The sequence below is a fragment of the Trachurus trachurus genome (assembly GCF_905171665.1).
Source record: "Trachurus trachurus genome assembly, chromosome: 11".
Lineage (NCBI taxonomy): Eukaryota > Metazoa > Chordata > Actinopteri > Carangiformes > Carangidae > Trachurus > Trachurus trachurus.
The window spans coordinates 20900144-20927473 of record NC_139904.1 but is presented as its reverse complement, the minus strand read 5'-3'; the positions used below and the strand labels follow the sequence as shown (position 1 = coordinate 20927473).

Sequence of the window (27330 nt, the reverse complement as noted above, 5' to 3'; positions counted from 1 at the left end):
TCTCTTCCCCGCCAGGCCCGGGGGGGGATTAGTTAATCTGGATTGTGCGCATGAAAAGACGCCACTGGACCCCCTGCTGTGAGACGTCCTGCGTGGGAACTGGACTGGGGTGCCCTTACTCAGTGGTAAACACAGAGGAGACTGAACTTAACTCACACTTAAAAATAAAATACTAGTTTCATAGTAGTTGACAGAGATGAAGCCAGCAGGGCCATGCAGGGCTGTCTCGCTGCCAGCTTTAATTCTGTTATATCAAAACACAGTGTTGGGTTCTGCAGAAATTCAATAATCTCATCTTCAATCAGAACCGTGCAATAAACTGCTGTAGAGTTGTGTCTCGTGCACTCATGCATTTGCTGGAAACCCATCTCTACACAGTATAACGTGTAACATATAGGCAGGGCCGTTGCTAGGAATTGTGGGCCCCCTGAAAGAATACTAAAGTGGGCCCCTTGCCCCTGACTTTTCCACTTTTTTTCTTAGGCTACGTATGTATTATCATTTTTTATTTAGCCTACTTTGTTTTGATGCTAATGCAGCATTACTATGAGTATTAGTTAGGGTCTTATGCAGAATAAATCAGTCATACAAAGATTAGACTACTGGGTTTTTTTGTGGGCCCTACTGGGCGCTGGGCCCCTAGAATTATCATCACGGCCCTGCATAGGCTCTCAATGTTGAGAGCATGGCCTATGAAAAATCACTCATGTAAAGTGGCTGTTTCTTTAGTCAAAGGTCACTGTGCGGTATCCACTTTCCCTCCTTTGTCATTTTTAACACTGAGGCTCTCAGTCTCGCCCGATTAGGTAATACTGTGTGAGTGTGAATGTACATACTGTACAAGTTTGTGTGTGTGTGTAAGGTAACAGACACTCCCACCCCTCAATCCTCCCACATTCACACAGGTGAGGCAGCTCAGACACAATGCCCTCCCCTGTGTGCGGCTGTGGGAAATCTCAGGTCATTGTGAACCTGGGACCGTGTGGAAGACTTCCTGAGGGGGGAAGTCCAAGGACCTCCACCAGAACCAAGCAAATCTTCGCATACAAGGAGCTGTAACCAACAGTTGTGATTAAGGGAACAAGTAGCCGCTGCCTAAGAGTCCACCAGACCACTGTCAAGGGTTTAGGGCTTTTGGTTGATTAAGACGATCGCCAGAAAATCAGTTAATCCTTTTATCCCATTAGAGAGGACCCCCAAACTGCATGCAACCCTAATTCTTGCGTGCCAGTGTTTGTGTGTTTGTAGGACAAAGAGACAGAGACAAGAAATCTGCAAATATCATAAAGTCTTTGCACTAAGGTAAAAATGCACACACCAATCCACCACCCCCCATAGCCTCAATAATACAGCCAAAGTTTCTACAGTACTAAAAGAAGGCCACCAAACTCCGGAAACCCTCAATCAAAGCAGGTATTAACGTTATATAAACCAGCATTCATTTCTGTCAGCGGCCTTAAAATCAAAGTTACAGGCTGCCAGATTCCTCCACGTGAGTCAGCACTCACCCTTCTTCTTGAAGACAGACAGCAGGGAGTGGAGGCTCTTCCTCAAGTAGACCACCATACCTACACGTGTGCCATGGCAGACAGAAAATCTATACAGTGGTTAAGCAAAGCAGAATCCAGCAAGTCCTCCTTCTGTCGCTCGTGAAAAAAAAAAAGATCAGTACGAGTCCCAAAGAAGATCCTTATGAACTTCAAGGAAAGAAAAAATGATAAGAGAGCTTGAAAGCGTGAGGAGCTCTCCGTGTCTCCGTTCACTCTGTGCCTGAGTGACTTGGGAAGGACAAGTGCACAGTAAGATCTGCTTCTAGCCAAAGCAGTCTGTCCCCAGCTGCCTTATCCCTGAGTCTGATACCCTCCTCGCTCCCTCCCTCCCTCCCTCCCTGCTCTCTCTCCCTCTGTTTTGCTTGGTCGCTTGCTCTGGCCCTCTCCGTTGCCGTTCCCCTCTCTATTGTCAAATGAAGGAACCCCCCCGCCAGCAAAACGGCTGTCAAAGTTTGGCTTTCATGAAGCATCCACCCCCACGTCTCTCAATATAGACAAACACGTGTGAGTGTGTATGCACACACACCACCATTGTGAACCCCCTTACTTCCTTTTATTGATAACCTTACATCCATAGCAGATAAAGATCAGACAAAATTGATGTTTTTATTCCGTTTTAACACCTTTAGATTCATCTGATTTATTCTGAGAGCCTGGGAGCCACTTGTTTTTACATGTTTACTTTGTGTTTGTTCTGTGGGATGCTATTTTAAAGCATATCATTTTGTAAAATACACCCCTGACAATTATTGGATTAACCCCGATCCACCTTAACCCTAAACAGTCTTTATTAAAATGCATGGATGTAAATTTCCTACAATGTGAGAATGATAAATGCCCAGTTTTTAGATGTGAACAGAGCATAATAGTGTCATAGCTTTGATGAACCAACATGGTTATTTTAAATGAACTGCCTTCTTCGGCTTCTAATATGATGAAAGTGTTGCAGCACTGGAGGCATCCCTCTTTGTATTTACTGTCATCACTCCATCTCCGAGTACAAAAAAAGCTACGACGACGCTATAATCACATGTATATTTTAGGGTTATAAAGTTCTACTTGTCATTGTCGCTTCCCTAATGAAAGCCTTCAGCGTTACGCATCTGCCCGCCTCTCGTTATCTAAGTGCTACAGGGGCTACATGTGACAGCAGAGGTTGTGTCCGCACGGTGAAAAGCTAAACAGCCATCTCAGAGTCCTGTACATGTATGCGTCCTCCTCTCTCCTCTATCACCGCCTCACTTTCTCTGGCACTCTCTCTCTCCCGTCTGTCTCTCCCTTTGCATCTTTCTCTTTCTTCTCTGCTCTGCGTTCCCCTTCCTGTCTGCTCTTTGGCCTTATAGCCACTGAGGTCTAGTTTGAGTTATAAATAGCTGACATAGCCTCAGTTCATCATCTTTAATGGTGCTGTGTGTGTGTGTGTGGATGAGTTTCTATGCGCCTACTAATGTTTCCTGACAAACTGCAGAGGGTATGAAACACAACACGGCCATGAAGCAAAAAAAGAAAATAGACAAAAAAGCTAAAAAAGGCTGATTCTGTGCCAAATATACAACCAGTGCTGTGTTCAGGATTATCACCCTGGTGCATCAGCACTTTTACCCACTTGCCCTCTGAATGGATGTTTATTCCCAATAGGGAAAAACCAGCAGGGGTCTACAGCTGGTCCATACACCCGGACCAGCTGGACGGTGGCAACACAATTACTTTTACTCGCACACTGCACCAATGCATGACTCCTGGCACTTGAAAATTGAGGTGGGGATACTAAGCTTCTTCAGTGAGGAAATCTCCAGCACAGTGTCTAGGAGTCAGCCTGACCAGCCCGGGGTGCTGGCTGCGGTTCAGGATCAGGGTTAGCAGGGCTGGAATAAGCTGAGGCCTTCAGGAGAACAGCTTTAGACATGGGAGCCAAGCCAGAGGATTAATGCTGCCACTAGCTTAACCTGTCCATCTCTTTACCTAACACCAACCACTCCTGACATTTGTGCTCCCTCCATCACCGCGTCTCACTTCCATCTATCAGTCTTTTTTACTTCAAGTCAGATCTTACAGGATCCTCTGGATGACATCATCACCCATGCAGGCAGCTAATTCTCACTCATTATCTCCTAATCCATATTAATTTCTGCAAAACAGTTGACCAATATGGGACATGTGGGAGCTTATGTGCATAAGAAAACCGCTTTGTGTCGTGGTGATGTGGCTCTTTGAGTGCCAGATTCTCCCTTTCTTCGAGAATAAATCCTTCCACACCCTGTCCCCTCAAAGCAGACCTTTTCAAAGTGCCAATTTTGGGGGTCTCTGTCCCGGCATGTGTACCCCCCCCCCCCCTGTTGTTAACCAAGACCCCTCATATCAATATTCATTAGATGGCCTAAAGAGACACCATCTGGTCTTGGGGGAGAGGGCAGAGGGGAGAGAGGGGCTTCAGATGCCTTTGATTGAGTCCACAACGCACCATTCCGCTGCATGTGTGAAATAAGTGCGCAAGAGGAAAGTCCCTGCTAAAATCATGCATTTCCCACACTCACACTTTAACCTTAAAAAAGGATAAAACTACAAATATTTAACTGCCTGTTCCTCCTTTCAACAATTTAAAACCAAGCAGCGTGGCTTTCTTAGGGATAATTTGTCCAACTCCAAAGATAATATCGTAAATCAACAGAGCCAGACAGAAGGACTTGTTAACACGTCAAACAGCCTGTTGAAGAACAATCAGAGTTCAGACAGCCCACACCCTCACTTGTTATAATGTCAAGGGCCAAAAAGCATTCGGATCATTAGTTAACGCCACAGTCAAAAATAACTGTAATCATCTGACGTGCCATTTACTGATTTCCATCTGAAGTTGTGGGGCGGGCTGCCTGGAATCTGTTGTGCAACTACATTTAGACTGGATGTAGTAGTGTTTACTCCAGTTGTTTCTTCAGAAGTAGCACACAAAAACCTTTTTTATCCTCTCATAAAGTTGTGGGACTCAAAGTCGGAGGAGATGAGGCGAACTTATCTTCAGTCTCATGTGTGGGTCAAGATAAAAAACTATTCTCAAAATAAAAACTCAACAGTATATCTTGTTAGAGCTTCTAGAAACACCTCAAACCCAAGCCAGGTTGTTTTTTTCTGACTACAAGGTCCAGTTGCAGTAACGCACCACATCTCATTAACAGGAGGAAATCTGGGGAAAAAAATTGTGAGACATTACTGAGTCACTAGCGAGATACGCAAGTGGTGTCTTTAAAAAAAGGTTATTATATATCAGTGTTTCTAGCGGAGACAGAGACGTCATCAAGACACTGATCTGTATCAATGCTGTTTTTCCTCGTGCACACCCATGTGACTCCTTGCTCCACTAGGGAGCGCTGCATCAACTTTGACTCTCTCGTTTCCTGCGTGTATGAGACTGCAAAAAACAGCAGGTCATCTAATGAGGCCGCTTAGTGGAGAGAATCCACAGGACCTGTTTGTACTGGTGCTGGACAGGGAGCAGCGAAATGTAAAATATGACTCCCTGTGGACGGACCAAGCCTAAACCATGACACTAATACACAAACACACTTATTGGAAAATGTAATACTGTGACCACACGGTGAGTATTAGCTCATCTCATGTCCTCAGCTCACCCTCTCATTGGCTGTACAGAGGAGGAAAGATCTCATCAGAGAGGGGGAGAGGGGTGGGGGGGTGGAAGGAGGGGGGCTGTTCTGCCTTTGTCATAACCTCAACATCAGTACCGGGTGAGCATAGTCGCCACTGGACCATAAGAAGTTACAGGGTTTCCACTTCACGCCCGGCTGCACTTGAAAACGGCCACCGTGTGTGCGTATCAATGGCTGTGTGGTTCAGTGAGCACATGCCGGGTTCACTAGAGAAAGAAGTGAAAGCACAAGGGGAGACAGGGACAACTATGAAGTAAAAAATAAATGAACAATTATAAATAAAAACAAAAATATTCATTGTGTTTTCCAATTAGAATCTGACCATTAAAGTTTCTAATTTGAACATATAATTTTTTTCAAGGCTCATTAATTCCTTATAATAACTCTACTCTGTAGTTTTTGATTCGATTTGATTTGATTTATTTGTCAGTAGAAAAGAAATACAAAAAAACTGACGAGGATAACACAGAAAAGTCCAGGACTTATTTCCACTGTGGTCCTCTAAGACCAGTTAATAGCAAAATGTGCTGAGGAGTACCTAATGCAATATTGAGGGGACTATTTTCAATGGGGGATGAATACACCAGCAGGCCAGTGTATGTAGAACTCAATCAAAATAAATATAGTACCCATAGAAGCATGTCACACTGGAAGTTATACGTTATAATAAATATACATGAGGACTATGGCTACACAGCTAGGTGTTAGTAGTAGCACTGCTTGTTGTGGTCTTTTCACTGTTTATCATCACCAGCCTTACTCACTGAGGTGTGCATGCCCTGCAGCATCTTTAGTATGTGTATTTATCCACTGACCACTATGATTTGCTGCAATATTGGTCTAATCCAGCTGCTCCTTCCATCCCTATAGACAGATGTAATGAAACTGCCAGAGTACAGGAAGAGAGGGTTAAAATGTGACCAGCAATAAAACTCTCTCTCTCTCTCTCACAGACACACACGCACGCACATACACATGGGAGTCATTATTCAGCTCATTGCTGCTCCCCTGATTTGTATTCTATAGCCCCTGTGGTGGACTTGAGTTATGAGTATCCCTACATTGAGTGGTGTAGTATTAACCAGGGCCAGAGAGGAGCAGGTCGACCTCCATCCTCCTTATTATGTACTGTACATATCTAGTAGAGTATTCCATGTTTTGTGGATCTTGTTAGGATAACATCTCACAGTCCGTTCAGGTGGCCTGCACACAGGTAAATATTAACTATGAGATTAGGCTCATTCTTTTCCGTTTTTATCCGATGCGAGCTGATAGCTGAGCAGGGAGCATGAAAAATGAAACATACAAGATGTAGAACCTGTACTACAGGACTGTGGGGAGGGCAGGGAGATGACAGCAGAGATGAGGAAGGTGAGTGAAGGAGAAGGGCAGAGGAAATAGGAGAAGGAGGAGGGGAATGTCCGGGCAAGGAGGAGGAGGACATAAATCACAGAGTACAGTAAGTGACACTACTACTGATTACGGGTTATGCACCCTTGTGCAAGGCAGCAAGCCACTTGGCAAACTGCTGCTCAGTTACCAGGTTTATTTACACGTAGTTCAGCTGACTTTGCTATTTAGAACATGACTGTATTCAGCTGTAATCTGAACTGAAGCTGCAAACACGGTTTCCTGATGGCTCGTATTGTAACCTAGCCCTGGTGTGTCTCACTTCTTCCTGTATGTGCTGCACCTCTTAAATCCTGACCTGAGGCAGGATGTAAACCTGAGCTGAGTCGACTGGCTGCACTTCAGGACCCTCTGCGATGGCACACACACACACACACACACACACACACACACACACACACACACACACACACGCACACACACACACACACACACAAAGCTAAACTTAGCTGCTACAGCACCAACTGTGTTTAAAAATAGCATCAGTCACTGTGTTTGTAATTATTCCTCTCTCACTCGCTCCCCCCGTCTCTCTCTTTTTCATCCTGATAAGGGGATTGTGGGTATTTTTCCTCAAGGAGGATGAGCTGTTTTTGCAGCTTGTCGTTTCAACTTAAAAGCTTTTCTTTTTTTTAATATTTTTTTTGAGAGCCAAATTGAAAGCTCTGTAAACACAGAACCAGATATGGATGCCTCACAGCAGAGATACGGTTGACCTACTGTTCAACACATATGAGATAATAAATCTATTTGCTGCCAACTGGTGTGTGGGAGCAAGTATAGGAGTCTCCTGGGTGACCCGGGAAAATTAGAGGGTACAGAGAGATGCAAAAGCCTCCAGAGGAAACCACCCTGAGAGCAGACAGAGTAAGTGCATGGCATACTGACGGAAAAAGTCTTAACTTATTTAGTGTGTGTTCCTGTTTGCAGTTATTTGAGCAAACGGAATACACGACTTAAATGTACAACGCAGATACAAGGCAACAGGTGACATCTGAAAATAGAAAAGAAAAAAAAAAAGCACAGGTTCAGCAGAGTATTTGAGGCCATGTCTCCCTAATGGTGAATGGTCCCATTTAGTATGACTGATGAGTTAATGAGAGACCTACAGCTTCCGCACAGACTCATCTCCGAGCAGGACATGACAGGACAAGACAGGACGGGACAGGATAGATCCCCTCAAGTCTGAGTCCTTTGTTGGACCTGTATCAGTTTCAAGTGAAGCAAACTCTAACCACAGAGCAAAGTCTCAGTAAAATATGCACGTTTGACAGTTGTCATGACATACAGTCTGATATTTAAGTGTTGCATTATGGGTTAATACCACAGAAGTAATTTGACATTTTGGGAAATTCACCAGATAAATTAGTATAGATGCAAGAGCCAGCGGCCTTCTAGCTTCACTATTAGAGACAAGAAATGGAAAATTAAACACACACATGTAATAAAAAATAAAATTACAATTACATTTTTGCATTAAAGGACCCATTTTTAAGTTTTGCTAATGGTAGCTAGCACAGCAATAGCTGTTTACCTATCAGTCAAGAATAAAAGCCCAGCATCAAATTTTATTAATTTACTCAGCAGGAGCTGTCTCCAGAGGTGAATAGCAACACAAAAGTGAATGTCTATCTCCTTTCTTTGTTTTGTTTTCTGCTGTAGTTAGAATGCTAACCAGCTAGCCCCTAGCCCATCTTGTTGCTTTCTGATAGTGAGTCACTGTTGCCTCCAGTCTGCCCTGTGGACGTAGTGCTGCTTAGAGGGAGAATGATAACCTTTTGTCCTGGAAACCCAACCACAGACAAAGACCTTGTCTAACAACAGTCACCATCTCATCACTGTTACTTCCAAGAAAACTCACAAATAGCCACTTCACATCTACATCTCACGAATGAGAATTTACTTTATTTGAGCTCATCCATGTCACTCTCGCTCATATTTCCAAGGAACAATTTACTGTACAGATCAGTGGTTTCATGGATTCGCCAATGTTTGGTACAATTCTACAAGATATCAATTGGCTACATGACAAACCACATGTGTATCTCTGCACTGTCACAGAGGACGATCCATGAGGCCTGAATTATCACCATAGAATTATGACATTTATTTCATGGGGAAAAAGAAAATTCTTTCATGGTCAGCAGCTGTAAAGACTCCTGACCTTCTTGACCTTTTGTGAAACTGCAATAATGACACAAAATCAAAATGTCACAGTCTGGTCTCATTAGAGAATCAGAATGTATGCCCGCATTTGACCGTCCTTGTAACTAAAATGTCACTTACACCATGTTATACGCCCATCCTCCACTGGAAGTTAAAGACATTGTACAGATTTCCAGACATTGACTTTTCTGTGATACAATCATCCCTTGTTCTGTTCTGTACATGGACTCTGTCCACTATAATGGATTAATTGCATGTGATTCAGCCACCGACTGCTGCCACACAGAGGAATTGATATAGAGGCCGTTTAACAATGCAAAGTGTGTTTTCAGGATGAAGCGCTCACTCTGTTGCTATGGAAATGCTGATGCTTTTCATCATCATCATCATCATCATCGGTCGAGCTGATGAGAAGAGAGGGAGCAAAGTTCAGTTGAAAAAAACAAAAACAAAAAAACATCTGCTTACGTCCCGAGCACTGAGCTGTGAGATACGAGTGAGGAGTCTGACAACTTTAAGTTCATTTGACTGTGCGTCATCCAAATCACGCCAGACACATTAGGCTTGAACAGATGTAGGCTGTTTTCAATACACGCCACACATGTACCACACACACAAACACACACACGTAAATGCACAGGCAGTGAAAGTATGCAATATAAGTGCTACAATGTGTGTAAGTGAGTGAAAGTGAACGAGTGTTGTGGGAACGTGCGCGTCAGGTCGTGCGCGCGCCTCCTGCCCACAGAAAACAACAACTCATTCTGCCAATTGTGTGGCTTCATTAGTGTCGCATAAACACACTCTTCCTCATCGCTCTTCCTCAGTGAAATCCCATTATGCACGGCCAACGAGCTAAGCTTCCCCTCCGTAAACAAGTCGAAACCATTTTGACTGAATTAGCGTGCAAACAATTGCAAATCCGCGTGAAAAGACGACAGCGCGTTTGAGTGAACGTGACGCCAGACGTCGAAGTATACAAAAAGAGAGCGAGGCTGGCACCAGCTCCGCACCATCTGCTGGGCACAGATCCTCAGCTCCCCCGGTGTAACCTCCTCACCAACATGAGTCCAAGGCCTCCTGACACCAGTGAAATTACATAATTATGCTTGTTGACTTAAATGATTGTCTGTCTGGCAAAGTATTACACTGACTGACTAAGTGCATTTCATGGGATTTATTTGCCTGGGACCATTTTCAAAAGAAAGAAGCAAAGATGTGACGCTCCATCCCCACTAATACTACGAGACCTCAGACAAAACAGAAGTTCAGAGTGAGCGTTCTTTCAAGGAGGTTCTGGAGGACCCCAAAGTAATGATCAAATAATGATTCCAAAAGATATTCAGAAATATAGGTTGTGTCCGAAATCCCTCACTCATTCACTACTCCCTACTCACTATATAGTGAACATTAATAATCACTAAACATTCGGACACCACTACAAAATGGCGTGGTCACTATATAGTGCACTATATAGTGGTTAGGGGGTGATTTCGGACACAGCCATAGTCTCTGCATTTGCAACATATACAATCCTGAGTAAACAGATTTGCTGTTAGTATAAATAAAGAGTGGGGGTACACAGAGGTCCTCAGACAAGATATGACTTTGTGAACCTGTGAAAATTGCAGAAAATTGCAATAATGTGAAAATCAAAGCCATCAAAATTCCCATGATGTGTGTGTGACACTGAAGATGAATGAACACACAGTTGAACAGATGAATGTTTTGGGCCCTGAATTGGATTGTTTGTACCCTCTGTGGTGCTTTTATGAACTTGTACAGCCTACACAGTGACCAACGCTGTCTACACATTTACAGTTTGCAGAGTTTTTCCCAAGTTTACAATGGGTGATACACAACAGAGCTTGAAGTTTTCACAGTCCCATTGACCCTTATTTGATTCCACATTTCCTCTCCGACCACAGCTGTTATTTCAGATGTCTGAAATGATTTCAGGGAAATCGAAATGTGTGTGACCTAGAAAACCTAGAAAAAAGCTTCACTGAAATATTCTGCTACAAAAGCTGCTGGTATATCTGACAGAATTTCAGAGATGAATCGAGGGACCCTGGTGAGGATTTCATGTGCTAGATCAAAAATACTGATTCTCAGGCTTTTGTGTGTTGAAAAGTAGCTACATTAAGGGGCAATACCAAAGACAGTTTTAATCAATAATTGTTATTTTGCTCCGAAAGTGGTCGTAGTAATTCCTGATTTTATAGCCAAGTTCATTCAAAGATATTGGTTTCGGCCCTGACCACCAAACCCCAGACAGAAAATACACCAGGAAGTGATGAGAACAGCTCATCAAACCAGATTTATTTTTATCAGAGACGGGAGAAACGTAGAAACCCCTTGTACTGAAGAAGAAGTTAATTTCAGTGAAGTTTGGTTCCCCCTTAGGTTTGATTTCACTTTCATCTTCAGCAGCAGGGCAGAACAAGCTTAGCCAAGACTGTCACAAGTTTTAAATTACAGATTGGACACAGTGATGAAGCATAATGTAACCAATAAACGACCAGTTTGTTCTCATGTCAAAATGATAACGATCAAAGCTAAGTCATGCCAAAAGTTGGAATAATTACCTTTGAATAACAGGGTCACACACAGGTCTGTGTGTGTGTGTGAGAGAGAGAGAGACAGTGCCTGATGCTTTAATTCAATTTAGGTGGCGATACAGGAAGCCACTGGACTTAGCCCCATTACAGGGCAATCCAAACACTGAGCCCTTTTATACTGAGGGCAGAGATTCAGCCTCTGATGCAACCAAGCTGCAGGAACATTGTTTAGACATGGTCAGAACCAGCGTGTGTGGTGATGTTACTCCGGAATAAATGTTACTCAAACGCAAAGTGCAATGATGCAAGCGTAAAAGAAAGTCAAGTGGTAATAAAACATACTCATTTCTGGGGCGTCGAGTGGCGCAGTAGGTTGAGCAGGCGCTGTACTGAGGCTACAGTCCTCACTGCAGGGGCCCTGGTTCGAATCCCGCATCGGGCGGCCCTTTCATTCCTCCTCTCTCTGCCTCCCCATTTCCTGTCTCTCTCAACTGCACTATCTAATAAAGGCCCAAAAAGCCCCAAAAATATACTTTAAAAAAACAAAAACATACCCATTTCTTAAGCTAGTGATATCCGGTTGAGTCAATAGGGGCACGACAACCATTGTATTGATGCTGAACAATAAAATACAAACAAACAAAAAAAATTAAGTAAATGAAATGAAATAAAATAAAAACACAGCACCTTACAACTGACTTATTATCCTCTAATAAAGCAACTAATGTTATAAGAAAGAATTGTTACACATTCAACACAATGTAATTTGCTTTGATGTTTTTGTTCAATATTATATTATTGTTATATATCAAAGTTCAATATATATTATTATATATGTACATCAATGAAAAGATTGCGTGACTACAAGTGAGTCATTTCACATTAGACACAGTCTAATTCTGATCCATTGTTTGAATCAAATTGTTGACACGTGCGGCTTTGATCAAGCAAAGTGTTATAATGGAAAATGACTGTAATTTAATGGATTATAGCACTCAGGTAAAAAAAAACATTTCACATCTACAAATGAACCCAATGCTGCTGCTAAGAAAACACTGAAAAACAGGATTTCCTTCCAAGTGGCAGCTTTTTAAGTTAAATTTGGGTCAAGTCATAAAATTGCAAACTTACACACACAGACATTCTTTTTGCACGAATGGGATTTGCTTATTGGTTGTGGCTCATTTAGAAGGAATGATCCCAACTTGAAAGTGTTCTTAAAAGAGATGCCATCCAATGACTAAAAATTTCCCATGCTACATTTAGGACAAGAGTATGCAGACTAACCACAACTGCAAGATGCCAAAACCATCCTTTGATTTAAAAAGGAGAAAACAAAAGTTACTGCTGCTAAAGAGCAAAAGAGGAAGAAGGAAATGATCTCCCTTCACCTCAAAAAAACAACAAAAAAAAAAAAACACTCTGGTGACAGTTTGGTGCAACAGGCCAGAACTTGGCGAAAAACTGACAACAACAATTAAAGAGGCAGTAGCAAAACGAGCTGTACTGTCCTTGGGGTCTTAAGGAACCTAATGTCACAGGAAGGAGGCGTGGGGTGATGAATGACAAGGCCTTTCACTGGCTTTACACAGAAACAGGGCTCTACACAGTAAGTTGTTGATGGAGAAGAAAGGGAAACGCAGAGGTTGGATAAGAAACACTCATTGGAACTCGAAAATACGCCTTCAGAAAGAGCAGAAAAGCGACACAAGGTGGAACGGAGGTTTGTGTTTGTAGGTCTTGCTCGGCTGAATAGAAAGCTGAGAAGAGCTGTGAGATGCACAGGGAGACAGCGGCAGAACATACAAGATCAAGGCTGGAAGACAAGATGGGGCGAGGCGTAGGAGGAGATAGATAACGGAGACGAAGACTCATCTTCGCTTTATCCGCGACTGCGTGTTGCCTAAGCTGTCTGCGGGGAGCCCGTGACTTTGACAGTGGCACACAGTAAATGGGATCTTCAAAGGAGGACCAAGAAGAGAGCGCCTTAGCCCCGCTTACAGAAATCAAAAGGCTTAGGCGAGCCATACCCGGCAGGATAATGGAATATAGAATATCACACCCCGCGCATAGACAGCCGTAATGAAAATGGCAGAAAGATCCTGCGGCAGCCTTGTTCTCGAATTATACACATCCCTACACAACATGTTCACGTCTTTGTCTTCTCTTCTTCTTATTATACTCGCTCAGCTGAAGTCACCTTCTTTCTGTTTCTGTTCTCCCTAATGCTGACATCAGCTTTCATTGTTCTTCACCTCTCAATCCGTCACTGCCTATTTTTCCATTTCTCACAGTCAAAGGCTAAAAGTTGGCGTAAACGTCCCCGTGTCCAAATGCAAATGTCACACCTTTGGAATGTCGAAGATGAATCACAAGCCGCCGACAATCCCAAGGTCAAGGAGATGGAGGTGGGTGGGGGGGAGTAGAGTGCAGAGGAATGGGATGAAAGGGAAAGCCAAAGGAAGGAGGTTGTGATTTCAACAATATGTCCTGATATCTCTGGTTTGTAGTAATATTGGTTTATTAGATGGATCATTCTGACGTCTTATTTTGAGTCAGACTATCCAGTGATAAGAGCCAGCTGAGGCTCTCCCTGCAGAGTGGACAGTTATGAGAAGGTAATATGAAGCATCTGGAGACCCATCAGCTGCATCGCATGATTTTTATAAAACATCAAAAGCGGGTCTTTGTGTGGGTGTGTATGTGTGTGTGTGTTACTCCTTCTGCATCACTCTGACCACCTGTGGATGCAGGAAAGTGAGTTCATAGTGAGCTAATCCTGTCCACTGTAGCTGCTCAGTGTTCACATCACCAGATGAATAGGCATCTTTGTGACCTCTTAGCTCAGCTGGTAACATCTCAACTCCGCCCAGCATATTGTGTCCGCTAATAGTTTGTGTGCATAGTTTGTGTGAATTGTGTGCATAGTTTGTGTGAATTACTGACAGATGAAATAAAGTTTTCATTTAAAATAAATGAAAGCATCTCATTTATCTTCATAGCCACTAATGAAACAGAAAGTCCATCAGCATCTGTTTCGATAGTCGTACTAAATATCACAATGATAATATCCTCCAATAAAAATGAGGATGAGGTGGTCAGTGACTAAGCAAAAGCCAGTGGGAAGTATGAGAAGAGAACAAAACACACTCCCTTTTGACCTTGAAAATAACACAGGCAGAGCAGTGTAGTGCATGTGTGACATCCAGTCGTTTCCTAGTCTGCAAAGTGTTGAAGAGCATCAACATCAACAAGCCCTGAGGTGTTATAGAAGGTTTTTTTTTTTTCATAGTTTGGATCGTGGCCAAAAAACCACGGATATGACACATATTCCAGGAGCAACATAGTAAGGATCTATTCACTGAGCTCATCTCCTGCATGCTGCATGCGCTACTGAAGCACACAGACCATGAGCTCTGCCTTTACTGATGGATTTAATCCATCAGCTGTGGTTTACTGGTGTATAAATAAAGCCAAGGAGTATTGTATCGACATGACAGCAACCAGAACATGTGTACACAAAAAAACTCTTTTACTCTCTCTGGCTCAGTTTAGCTCTGCTTTAGGATAGTGTGCAGAAAGAATGATCATTTAAAAAAAAAGAAAGAAAGAAAGAAAGAAGTGAGGCTAATTTCAACCTGATCTGAGAAGTGACTGAGAAGTTGTGTGTTTGTGCGCTGGATGGGTGTCCATGCGTATGAAAATGGGCTGGAATGTAGGAATGCATTCACACCCCAGGTTTCTGAATAAACTCCCCATGAATGAGGGCGGTGAATACAGAAGAGCTGAAGACGACGATCACACACACACACACACACACACACACACACACACACACACACACAGACATCAACCACCCAGAGAGAAAATCAAATCAAGATGTGTATATATGCACACACAGTCATTATCTACTTTGAGCATAGTCTGTCTTTCATGTAGACACACACACAACAACACACAAATGCCATCCTGATGTTGTCATAAGAGTAGTTCCTTAACTGTCCGGTTACAGATGACCACCACAGGTTTTGGGTCAGTGGGGTTAGCTGTTTCCATGGGAACGAGCAGCATCAAGGGGGCAATTTCGGCCATGTTGGGTTAAAGTTAAACTAAACCATCAAAACATTTCTCTCCTCTGAGTCTAACTGCCTCAGAAAACACACCCACAAGCAAAATGGAAGTCCTTACTTATTGATTCATCTCGGCCTGATTGTTATGGCTGTTATATTTCATGTTGTCTAATGGCACAATCAGATAAATGCGTTTGGTAATATTCTAATGCACCGGCTCCAGCTAATGGCTGTGTAACCATGACGGCCTCTAATGAAAGCAACAACAAACACGTGTGGCAGGCAACAACATCTGTTCGTCACAAGTCTTCACACATCCACTGTGAAGCAAATGTGGACATATTTATATCCATCCAAACTTGGCCACGTTGTCTCCGCCCGTGTTTGAAGTCAAAAAGCTGAAAATACTTTGCCAGTGAAGCGAAGTTGTGGGGAAAAAAAAGATTTGACGTCAGATTTTCTAAGATGCACAATAACAAAAAGATAAAAGTAGACCTGGGTGCCGGCGGAACAAATGAAAGAGAAAACAACATCTCGGAAAAAGAAAATATCTACTGCAATACAAAATCTCAGCGCCAGAACATTATCTGACAATCTGTCTGTGTCACTGTGAGCTCGTGTTAAACCTGTTATTCAGGTGTTTTTTTTTTTGTTGCTTCAGGGACAGTTAACGGAGACAATGATCAGTGTGGGGCTGTCTAAGCTCTGTTTCCCACTGCAGGTATAGTGGCTTGGCAATAACAGCAGAGGCATAAAATAATCCCCCACTCAAACGCACACAAACATATACACACACACACACACTGTGGCATTAAGGTGCAGGGAGGTTTTGGGGGCGAATTCAGACTGTGTTCAATTAAAATCCTCTGTGACTGTGCTCATCTGTCAGCAGGAGAAAAAAACAAACAGCAGAGCAGCAAGAAGGCAAAAACCACACTTTCCCACACACAACACAACCCTGTTCTGCTCACTTGTGCAATACACAGGAAGCCTTGAAGCTGACAAAGGTAAAGTCAGCATTGGAATATTGTCACCTTGCACCTAAAAAGCTTACTGTAGGAACTAATCTACATGCACATGGCCACACTCACACACACAAGTCAGACACAATGGAATCCCTTCACTAACAACTTGCATTCAAAACTACTCAGACTTTACAAGCAGGAAACATAAAGCTCTCCTCCCTGAACAGGCAGTCAGGATTTTAAAATGAATATTCATAACAACACGGATCAGCTCATCCTGCGCTCCTCTTACCTGTTTTCACTTTGTCTGTGCGTCCAAACAGCCAGAAGCCTTTTGCTTTTTCCCGGGCAGGGTTCGGGGACGAGGGTGCGGAGTAGTTTGTCTCCGCTTCTACCTTCTTCTTCTTCTGGATGCTGTTCCCCATCGTGGGGCAGTCCTGCAGCCCCCCTTAAAGGGGGTCTCTCATCTTGCCGTCCTGTAACATTACATCTGTATTCCTCCTCAGAAGATCTTCCCCAAGTCCCGTGCCGTCCAGCTTGTAATCCCACCCTGCGCGAAATTCAATAGTGCATTCCTGAATCCCTGTGGTCAAATCATTCTTGCTGATTCAGTCCTTGCTGACACACACATACACACCTTGGTGTAGTGTTGGCGCGCTAAAGACCCACTGACACCATTCCTATGAAACAAAATACACTCCAGCTGAAATGCTAACACACACACACACACACACACACAGGCGTGCGAGTGGATCCAGAGCACAAAAATGCAACACAAACACTCCAATCAGTCCTATTCTCTGAGCTGACACACTTCTAATCATGAACCTCCAGCTGCTGGAGCGACGGCAGCATCCGGCACTGACAAGCTCACTACCAAGTGTGCGTATGCATGTATGTGTGTCCTTGTAAGTGTGTGTGTGTGTGTGTGTGCAAGTGCCCCTCCCACTCTCTGCCTCTGTGATCACGGTGCTCCCAGGCTGAGCATTCACACAGCTGAGCAATTTCAGTTTAAGAGAGAGGGATTAAAAAAAAACAAACACACATACCTTCATCAACATATAGCTAATGAACTGATTCACACTCATCACTCTGCAGTGGTTAATGGCACACTTCACTCTCCTGACTTCCTCTCTCACTGAGCAGTTATCCTTTCTGCAAATCGTTTCGAGTACAGATGACAGATCCTGTCAACGCGATGTGGTGATGGAGACAACACAGATTCCTCTGTCACAATTACACACACACAAACACACAGCACTGACAGGAAGAGAGCGGTACATGTCGGTGCTGTCTACGCGCAGGAATAAGCACTGAGATAACAGGTTTAGAGTGGAAACTACAAACAGCGAAGGAGGTTGCTCAATAATTCAACTGATCTTTACTGGTGCAGATCTGTTATCTGCCACCTTTTGAAACTCCTCACCACACACACACACATACACATACAGATAAACACTATAAAGAACAGTCGACTGGTCAGACAGATCAAAGCTTGTTTTGAGATGAGAACATTCCTGCTATGGTTAGAGGGAATACAGATGCTGAGCCAGATGTTACAGAAACAGAGATACGGGCAAAACTCCAGAGAGGTAACATCACGTATGCTGAATATCACAGTAAAGTGAGCTAACAGCTAAAGAAGCAGAGAAGGCAACATTGCAGCAAAACCACCCTGAATATTTACTAAAACTCATCATCTTGTTCTTCATGCTCTGTTTCCCTCTGGCCCCTCCCTCCTACCCCAGATCCCTAAAAAAAATGTTCAGTGTTGACCAGCCTCTGAATACCACGGTGACTTAGCAGGGGATGTCCCACACTGATGACATCAAGACCTCTGCCATCACTCAGTGTCAGTGACACCGCTCCAGGAGCTTGTGGATCGATAGCAAGCATCCAGAAGGAGGGTCAGAGGGAGACAAATGGAGGAGAAGAGACAATATAAATCCTTATCATGTGAAACCGAGATTCCATATTTGGATGAAATGGACGAGGAAAAGTGGAGTGATGGTAAAAGGGTAAGAAATGAAACCGTACTCTCCTCACCATGGTCACCCTGATCATGTTTCTTCTCACCACTCCACTCTGGTGTGTGGAGAACTGCTGGAAGATAAAAAGCACTCCAATAAAGAAAGAGCAGATTTACTGACTGTAGGGGGAAGGGGAGGGCTGCTAGGGTGCTGGACAAAGAATTTATAATCCCCCCGTCATTTTTGCTATAAAAGAAAATCGATTTGGTTCCTTCAGAGCAAGGAGAAGTTACTGGGACTTTCCAAACATGAATGTGAATGGCACACACAGCTACAGCGTGTGTGTAAATGCATCCATGTGAGAGACACAGGAAGATGTGAGAGTATGATGTCACTCAAGCCAAGTGTAAAACGATCTGCAATAAACTGCTCAGTGAGAGACGCTGCCTCTTAACGCAGCCCTAACAGAACCACACCCAGTACTCCGAGCCCACTATCTCATCTGACATAGAGTGCACTTAGATGGTGTGTGTGTGTGTGTGTGTGTGTGTGTGTGTGTGTGTGTGTGTGTGTGTGCATCTGTGTGTGTTGAGCGCTCTGTATACCCAGCCTTCACCTACGAGCTGCAATGTACCGTGCCAACCATGCCCTAGATACATTTAAATATGAGTGTGATCAAAGTGCGTGTCATTGTCGAGAGAGATTTTAGGTTTTGACAGCTGCAGAGAACTCAAAGGACTCAAAGAGTGGGTGTGTGTGTGTGTGTGTGAGAGAGTGTGTGTGTGCACATGAGTACATTAAAGGACATCAATGTAGAGGAATGCCGTTGTCAGGGAATAGTTGTCAGGGAAAGAGGTTGTCAGGGTGACCATCACCAGAGACGCAAGAAAGGATTGGGGAATCTACCTTTTTAAATGTCTCTGTGTCTACTTTATTGTTATGTGTGTATGTGTGTGTGTGTGTGTGTGTGTGTGTGTGTGTGTGTGTGTGTGTGTGTGTGTGTGTGTGTGATTAGTGGTCCAAATTTGAACATCTGTTTAAAACTGTTCCAGATGTAAATTATTGATTGACCTATATGACCTTGATGAGATCTATTAGCCTTGGTGCAAGGCTTTTCACATAAATCCTCACATGCAGTAAATCTGCCAACATCAGCCAAGCACTCCCATCTTGTGGCAAGACTCTGCTATCACAATAAATAAGAAAATCCTAAAGAGGCATCGATGCAGAGCATTTATTAGCATGCTCAGTCAGTAACATCCAGCTGCAGAGATGAAGTTTTGATTCAGTTTAACCTGCAGCACCTTCTGGCAAAGGGAGTAGCTGCCCATCTAAAAATGCTAATGAGCGCCATCTACAGGCAAGTAAAGTATTGAGTTACACAACTAGAGGTTTTTTTTTCTGTTCAGGTGCAGTTTGACTGTGTGTTCAAAATGTCTTGTTGACTCCAGCATATTTTCTGCTGCTGAGCACTTGGGAAAAGGGAAATTATTAAGTTCACACTACTCTGAATGACACTGTGTGTTCTCTGTCCCCCCCTGGTTAGTTAAAGTGCTCAATAACAGTGGAAAGCCATTGTATATATACAGTATATAAAAAAAAGACAAACAGCTGTGGAGCATGTGTTCAGTTCAGGGTTCAAAACCTCAGCTGTTATCACTTTTAGAGCTGCGGTGATTAGTTGATCACAATTAGGAAACAATTTAGATAATCAAGTAAAAATACTCCAATATCTCTGGGTAGCGGACTGTTGGTTGTACAAAACAGGAAACATGTTGGACTCTGGGTATCTGGGATGACAGGTTTATTTTTTTACTACTACTTTTTGCCATTTCATGCTCCTAACAATTGATGAGTTGACCAAGAAAATAAATGGCTGATTAATTAACTTTGAAAATAATCATACTATTTTTCTGTGGGTGTTGACTTTGCAAACATCTATAAGTCTAATGGAGGTATGGGATAGCACGTGCAGAACATGTAAAACAGTTTTTACAGAGACTCTGCAGCCTGCTAAATAAAACGTGTGAGGCTATAGAAGGTCAGCTGGATGATCAATCACAATGCGTAATTACAGCTTTAGTCAGAGACAAACATTAGATAAAAGGACACTCTCTCGCTCGGACTCTAGATGTCAGAACATATATGGTTCGAAATGTCACTTCACTCAACACTGACTGGATTCCTGAGTTGCTTTGTCATCGTCTGGTCTATTCTTCTCTTTGGAGAAAAAAAACTGAGAAGGGGGGAACACACAGCTGGATCAGGTAAACACTGCTCAACAGGTGTATCTATTACAACATGTTATGTAACAGGCACACACAATCACACACATACACACAAACGCAGTCTTCAGGGTAAATCAGTTGAATATCCCTGTGTATACAGACTCCCACTCCCTTAGTCCCACGCTGATGTCTTCCAGCTGCGTCCTCGCCACATCAAACACACTCCACTTCCTATAAAACAACCCATTAGCTCTTATTCCATAAACAATGCATTTGGAAAAGGATTTTGATTTTGATTACAAGTCTACGTATGTGTCTATAATATGTGTACTTTGTAAGGGCTTGCCTGCCTGATGCTCGAAGTTGTATGGAACATATCAATAACATTCAATAACATCCTATTCGCTAACAGTGCAGATGTTGTTCCCTCAGTTTAATGTTCTCTCCATCTCTATTCTCCCACTCTGCTGTTTGCTACTTTACTGTTAAAACGTGACCTGAAGGACGATGAATGTTTTACTCTGACATCACAGCTGGACCCTATTGTGCTGCTGCCACGGCAACATGCTCCTCACAATGCCGTTGCCTGAGAGACGTTTACCTCACCCGCGTGGCTTCAGGTCTGCGGTGATGGATGAGGGTTTGGAGGTATCTGCTTACCCAGGTAAAATTACCTCGCTCATCAAAGAGTGTGTGTGTGTGTGTGTGTGTGTGTGTGTGTGTGTGTGTGTGTGTGGTGATGGGTGCTCGCTGGGGTTGCATTAAACTTTCACACTCCTCCCTCTCACGCCTGCTGTATTAAAGTGTCCCTGAGTTGTGGCCTGTAATCGAGTTCAGGCTGTGTACAGTGTTCCCTCTGTGTAATAAGACGTTCGCTCCACACTTACTTTGCCAGGTCTATAATCTGCACTATATTTTATAAATCTACACACCCTGACTGTGTTTTCTGATGTGGCAGCCCCCCACACACACATACTGTACATCCCACAGACACAGACACAGACGGAGAGAATCGACAGAGAAAACGGAGCAAACAATGGGATCCATAACAAGCAGATTTACAAAGTCTGCATTTATGACACAGTAAAAACAAGTATCCTCTTCAAATGCATAACACATGTAGAAAACAATGACAACACACACGGACACGGACACACACGCGGCATCCTAGGGATTGCGCACGATGACCTCACTGCCCAAACTGCCGGCCAAAGATGGCCTGTACTGGACAAAGCAGGTAGTTGCAGGGGCTCTATACGCCCTTGTGTGTGCACATGTGGGTGTGTGTGTGTGTGTGTGTGTGTGTGTGTGTGTGTGTGTGGAGGTGATGTAATGAGTGCTAGTGTTGGGATGGCGCCGCCCTAAGCCCAGCAATATGACGCTGACACACACAAACAGAGATACCCTCTGATACTGGGTAGCGCTCGGTCACACACAGAGCGCTGCAGACGTCCACGCACGACTACAAACACACACACACACACACACTGATTACACAGTAATAAGCAGTGAAGACCAACACACCCACACACACTGCTGCTGAATAGAGGATGTTGAGCAAAGCTGAGACGCAAATCAAAAACAGTAGTACACACAGTAATGAATAGGCAACTGCAACAAACCTGAGAAACAGAGACATGTGTTTGTGTGAGTGTGTATGTGTGTGTGTGTGTGTGTGTGTGTGTGTGTGTGTGTGTGTGTGTGTATGTGTGCGCACGCTCTGAAGTCGCTTTAATTAAAAAAGCATTGAGAGACTGTTCCCTAAGAGTCCTCTCAAGGCTGAATGGGGCTTTGTCATTCGTTGTAATCTCTCCCCTTCATCGCATAACTCTAGGCCCAATCTGGCATCCAGGCTGCAACGCACTCGCACACGCACGGACACACACACATACACACAAACCACTCTAATACACAGCTCACAGGAATTCAGCACATCAAAGAGTGTTTTTTTTTTTTTTTTTTTTTTTTACAGGAGGGGAATCTGTAAAATATAGCGGGCAGTCAGAGTCGGACCACTGACCACTGGATCACAGCGGAGCCAGTCATGCAGAGATGACAGAGCCAACGTAAACCAGCCAACAAAGACATTACAGTAAGAGCAATGTGTAAGAAGACACAAGGGGACAGAGCAAAGATGTGTACTCACTGAGGGTGGCAAGTTTAAACAAAAATGTGCAGTGATACAAGAATACAAGGCTAAAGTAACACGTTCTTCACCCAACTATAAAACTATGTTTTAGTTTGCTAGTTTAATAATCGTAGAAAATGTTTAACTAACTGGACGAACACCTTCTATTCATATTAACCTGCCAGTCTGAATGCAAACAGACAGTTAGACAAGGGGAAGAATGAAAATGTGAACATGTGTGTGTCTTAAAGGTATAATTTGTAGGAATTACCCCCATCTAGCGGTGCGGTTGCATATCGGAACGTATTCTTGATGTTGCATTCACGTGAAATTGGGCAGACGTCAGACAGACAGTGCGTCGCCCACTTATGTATTTGTAACGACTGGTAATAACTCATTCTAAGGTACGAGAAAGCTTTCATTTGTATGCGGGTGTGATTCGACTTCAGTGAAATACGTATTTATGAAAGCAATATTTGATTTTTGCTAATAAAAAGCCAAATAAGTTACATACTGGGGCTTTAAGAAATAAGTGTGTGTGTGTAGTACTAACTAAAGCTTGTCATGTTTCTAAAGTCACCCAGTGAGCTCAGGGTGAATGAACCACAGCAGTGAGAAGAAAATAAAGGTGCAGTGAGTGTACCAATTATTTACTGGTGGGAAAAAGCAGGCTTCCCTCACTTTCTCTGCAGGAGACAAGAGAAAAAGACAAAGCAAGCCTAATAATTTGTTCACACACATACACACACACACATGCACGCAGACACACAAATTCACAGGTGGGAGAGAGGGAGCACCAGCTGTTCATGTTGGTAAATTAGGGAACAAATCACTCAGTCAAAGTGCATGATTGTTGCTTTTGTTGGAGTCAGACAGGACTCCTCAGGCTACAGACCTCCTGTGTGATGACAGCAGGATAACTCTGACAAGATCCAGGCTCTGACTTTCAGCTGCTCTTTGCAATATTGGCGTCCTGTCTAACTTTCACTTTCTGTTTTAAAGGTTTCACAGATCCTCTCTCCAAAAATACAACTTTTAAACTTGCTCTAAACCCGTCTGCAGTTAGTTTAGATAGTCGACCACAGTCACAGTATCTTATTTCCAAATTATCTTAAACTAAACAACATTTAAATGGCTGTAAAACACTATGGGAAAACAGTGAATGAGTGAAAACCTCAGTCATCTTCACATGGTCTGACTGGACGCTCCGTGATCTGTGTCTTGGACATGTTCGACTGCGGTCCCTCTCAGTTTTAAAACGGGAAAATCAAAATGCCATAAATACAGTTCCCACACATTCTTACCATCAGGCTCTGACCACATTATCTTCTGGGGAGTTATCAGCCCTGCTACTTTTTAAATCTCATCTTTGGTTTCAAATGGAGTCACAGTCTGTGTTACCCATCCAGTGTTCATAGTTCTCATAATAAGGGATCATGGAAGTCCTTTCCAGGCGGAACAGACACAAAAACCACAAATGAAGCTAGCCAGAAAAAAAAAAAAAAAAAGGTCTGAAAACATTGTGAATCTGGATTTCCAAGAGTTGTTGGATAGTTACTACAGTAACGTGCACACACACATGCACACACATACAATGACAGAAGAGAAAGGGGTGGCTTTAGAGGTGGAACAAAAACAGGAAATGGGGACTGTGGGTAATCTCTGTGCTGCCGACCAAGCAAACGCATCAGTAAACAGAAAAAGGGGATTAGACCTCTGTGTCAGTCTGTATCTGTGTATGTGCTTGTCACTGGTTCCAGGTTATAAACCCACAGGCCGATGTCTTGACGATAACAAAATATCTCTTAACTTCCCATCTTAATCCGAAAGTCCAAACAGTTCACGGAAATTTCGTGACCATGCAGTGAGCCTGTCGTCAGACAAAACAAGACAGAATTATCCTGCAGAGTTGCCAAACAAGTAAACCATGGCTTCAAAACCCTGATCTGCAACTAATCTGGGCCTTGACAGAACTTGTATGCCGAGCTTATTGGAGACAGAAACAGAACCTCTCATTGACCTCAGGCTGATTCTTCTTCTGATCTAAAACCTCCGTTAGTGGATAGTTTGGCCACTTGGGGGCAGCACAATAGGCTGGGAGCATAATCGTTAGTTCAGCTATTGGGGCAAATGCTTTCGCTCTGATGCTATATGCTAAAGATTGTGACTTTTTAACCTCCAACTGACATGGGGCAACTTTAGCATTGATTCTGAGTTGTGTTTTTGGCGCCTGGTGAATTTTAACTTCTACTTTTTTTCTCCACCATCACATGAGGGAAATATCTGGCTCCTTAGCTACTAAATGCTACTATGCTCACCAGCGAGTTGCAGTAGTTGCGTACAGTGACTTTTGCAGAGAACCACTGAGCCAAAATATGGGTTCATCAGAGCGGTGAGAGAGATGATGATGTGTGTAATAAAACCAACAAAGAGCTGAGAGATGAATAAACACTCCTCAGACCCGAGGGTCAATTGTTAACGTGATAAATATTTATTAATGTAGTATTAGTGACCTTAACTCATTGAGTGCCATTGACGTATATATACGTCAATCAAAATCCAACGCTTGAGTGCCATTGACGTATATATACGTCAAATGCAGTTTTCTGCGGCTGGTAAATGGGGACGCTGTTGCGCACACTGTGAGTAATTTTGGGGCTTCTGGGATGCGTAGAACGAAGAAGACTGTAGATCAGAGCAAGAAGTGAAGAGGAAGGAGAAGACCGGAGTGCGATCGGTACAGAGATAAAAAAGTTGGGGAAAGTTTCTATTTCTAGAGAAAAACGACGGGCAGAGCCTGGAACAAGTGTAACGTGGAGCTGGAGGAAGCTTAGCCACGGTGCTATTAGCATAGCTCCAGCATGAAGTGATCGGAGGAGGCAGGAAAGGTAAACATCTAGATGATCAGCACCGAAATGCCGAAGCGAAAGCGGATCGCGGAGTCAGTTTCACCAGTTGCTGTAAACCGACGTCGTGACGACGAACCGAGAGATCAGCGCGGTGCGTCGCTGTCGCGGCCGCGTCCAGCACAGAGGCTGAAGACGCCATGACGTCTCCCTCCCTCCTTCAGAGACGAGGGGATGTAGCAGGAGGAGAAGTAGGAGAGGGGAGGGGCAGAGAGGGGGGAGGGGAGGGGGGAGGAGGGGGTTAGGAGAGGGTGAGGGGGCAGCAACTGCAGGAGGAGTAGGAGAGCAGGCATCACTCTGCAGAGTAAGACTCCTACTTTTTTTTTTTTTTGTACAATGAAAAAACATGTGAAATGAAATTTTCAGATGTCTTACATGTTTTTGAAGCCAAAATTAAAACGGATAAATCACTGTTTTTCTTGAGAGACTCTCTTTCACAAAAATGCATTTTTCTCAGCTTTCTAGAAAAAAAGTGGTCTTTTTGGTGCAACCAGGCTCTATTCAACTTAAGATAAATTAAGAATGGAACAAGGTACAAACAAATGGTTTTTCCCTAGTTAAATAGAGAGTCTCCTCTTTCCTTTGAGCTATTTTGTGTTTTCAGAGTCATAATACAAAATATTCTCTTGGTCTTAAAATATTACTCAAAATGCCCCGAAACGCTGGCACATGGCACTGACCATTTTATAAAAGGTCTGGCACTCAATGAGTTAAAGATGAACTATATCATTTTGTTAGTTTAGATTTAGACATATGTAAGTTTTGATTTTGGTGTTTGATTTATGCTCATGAATATAATCAAAGAGACAATCCAGTTAAATATTTCTCTAGTGCTTAATTCTATACACTCCACTTGTAATGACCCATTGCTACTCAAAGATTATTGTAAATGTGCTAAAGTCTTGATATTTAAAGTCATTTGTTTGTCAGATTCTTCTGTTGTCTATATGATGCCATCACCCACTCACCTTTTGCAGGATCTTGGTTCTGAAGTCCCAGTTTGGCGTCCGTCACACCAGTCCCGGTTCGGTTCAGTCCCTTGCCAATGCTCTTTTTCTTGCGGCTCCCCTTCAACCAGCTGAAGGCCTGCCCCAGGGAGCTTCCCGGCTTCCTCTGCCCACGCTGAGCCCTCGCCTCCCGGGCTAAGATCTCAGTGATGTCCCTGGGTACCAGGTCGCCTGTAGACCTCCTCCGGGACATCCCCGAGGTTGGTCCTGGGAGTTAAGGCCCAGTACTTTTCCCTTAAATCAGTGTGCGTCCTTACAGGGTCTGAAGTCTCCCTTCTTCTGGGGGGCGGGGGGGTTGATGAAGCCCCTCTGTTCCTCTTTGGCCTCACTCTGTGTCTCTGTTTTTCCTGTCTGTCACCACCTGGGACAACAATGAGATCAGCAGAATGAGAGAGACAGGGTGAGATGGAAAAAGAGAGAAAAAAAAAAAGCTGAAAATGGAAGCCACAGGGAGCACAGGGTGACATGAGAAAGCAGGAACAAGATGATGAAAAAAGCCAGACTAATTAGAATAGGGAGATTAACTAGAATAAGTCAAACTCACAGAGGATTGTTACAAAATAAAGAGCTTAAGATATGGCTGTTAACACTGTATCATGACCAAGAGCATTCCCACATTGTCTTACTAAAGGTTTCCCTTCACTTGTCCGCCCCCACTCTTCCTATTTTCTCATTTTTGTGTTTGTAGAGAAGAAGCCCTAGGGAGAACT

General features: G+C 43.4%; 1 protein-coding gene across 1 annotated transcript in view; it reads right to left on the bottom strand.

The window, feature by feature from the left end:
• nhsl3 (NHS like 3) overlaps positions 1-26813 on the bottom strand; it is a gene marked incomplete at its 5' end in the record, with an annotated part of 33794 nt that extends 6981 nt beyond the window's left edge. The window contains one exon of the mRNA XM_083981778.1: positions 26582-26813. Coding sequence (XP_083837904.1) covers positions 26582-26813 — 232 coding nt within the window. The remainder of the gene's footprint in view (positions 1-26581) is intronic.
• Between the last annotated feature and the right edge of the window lie 517 nt (positions 26814-27330).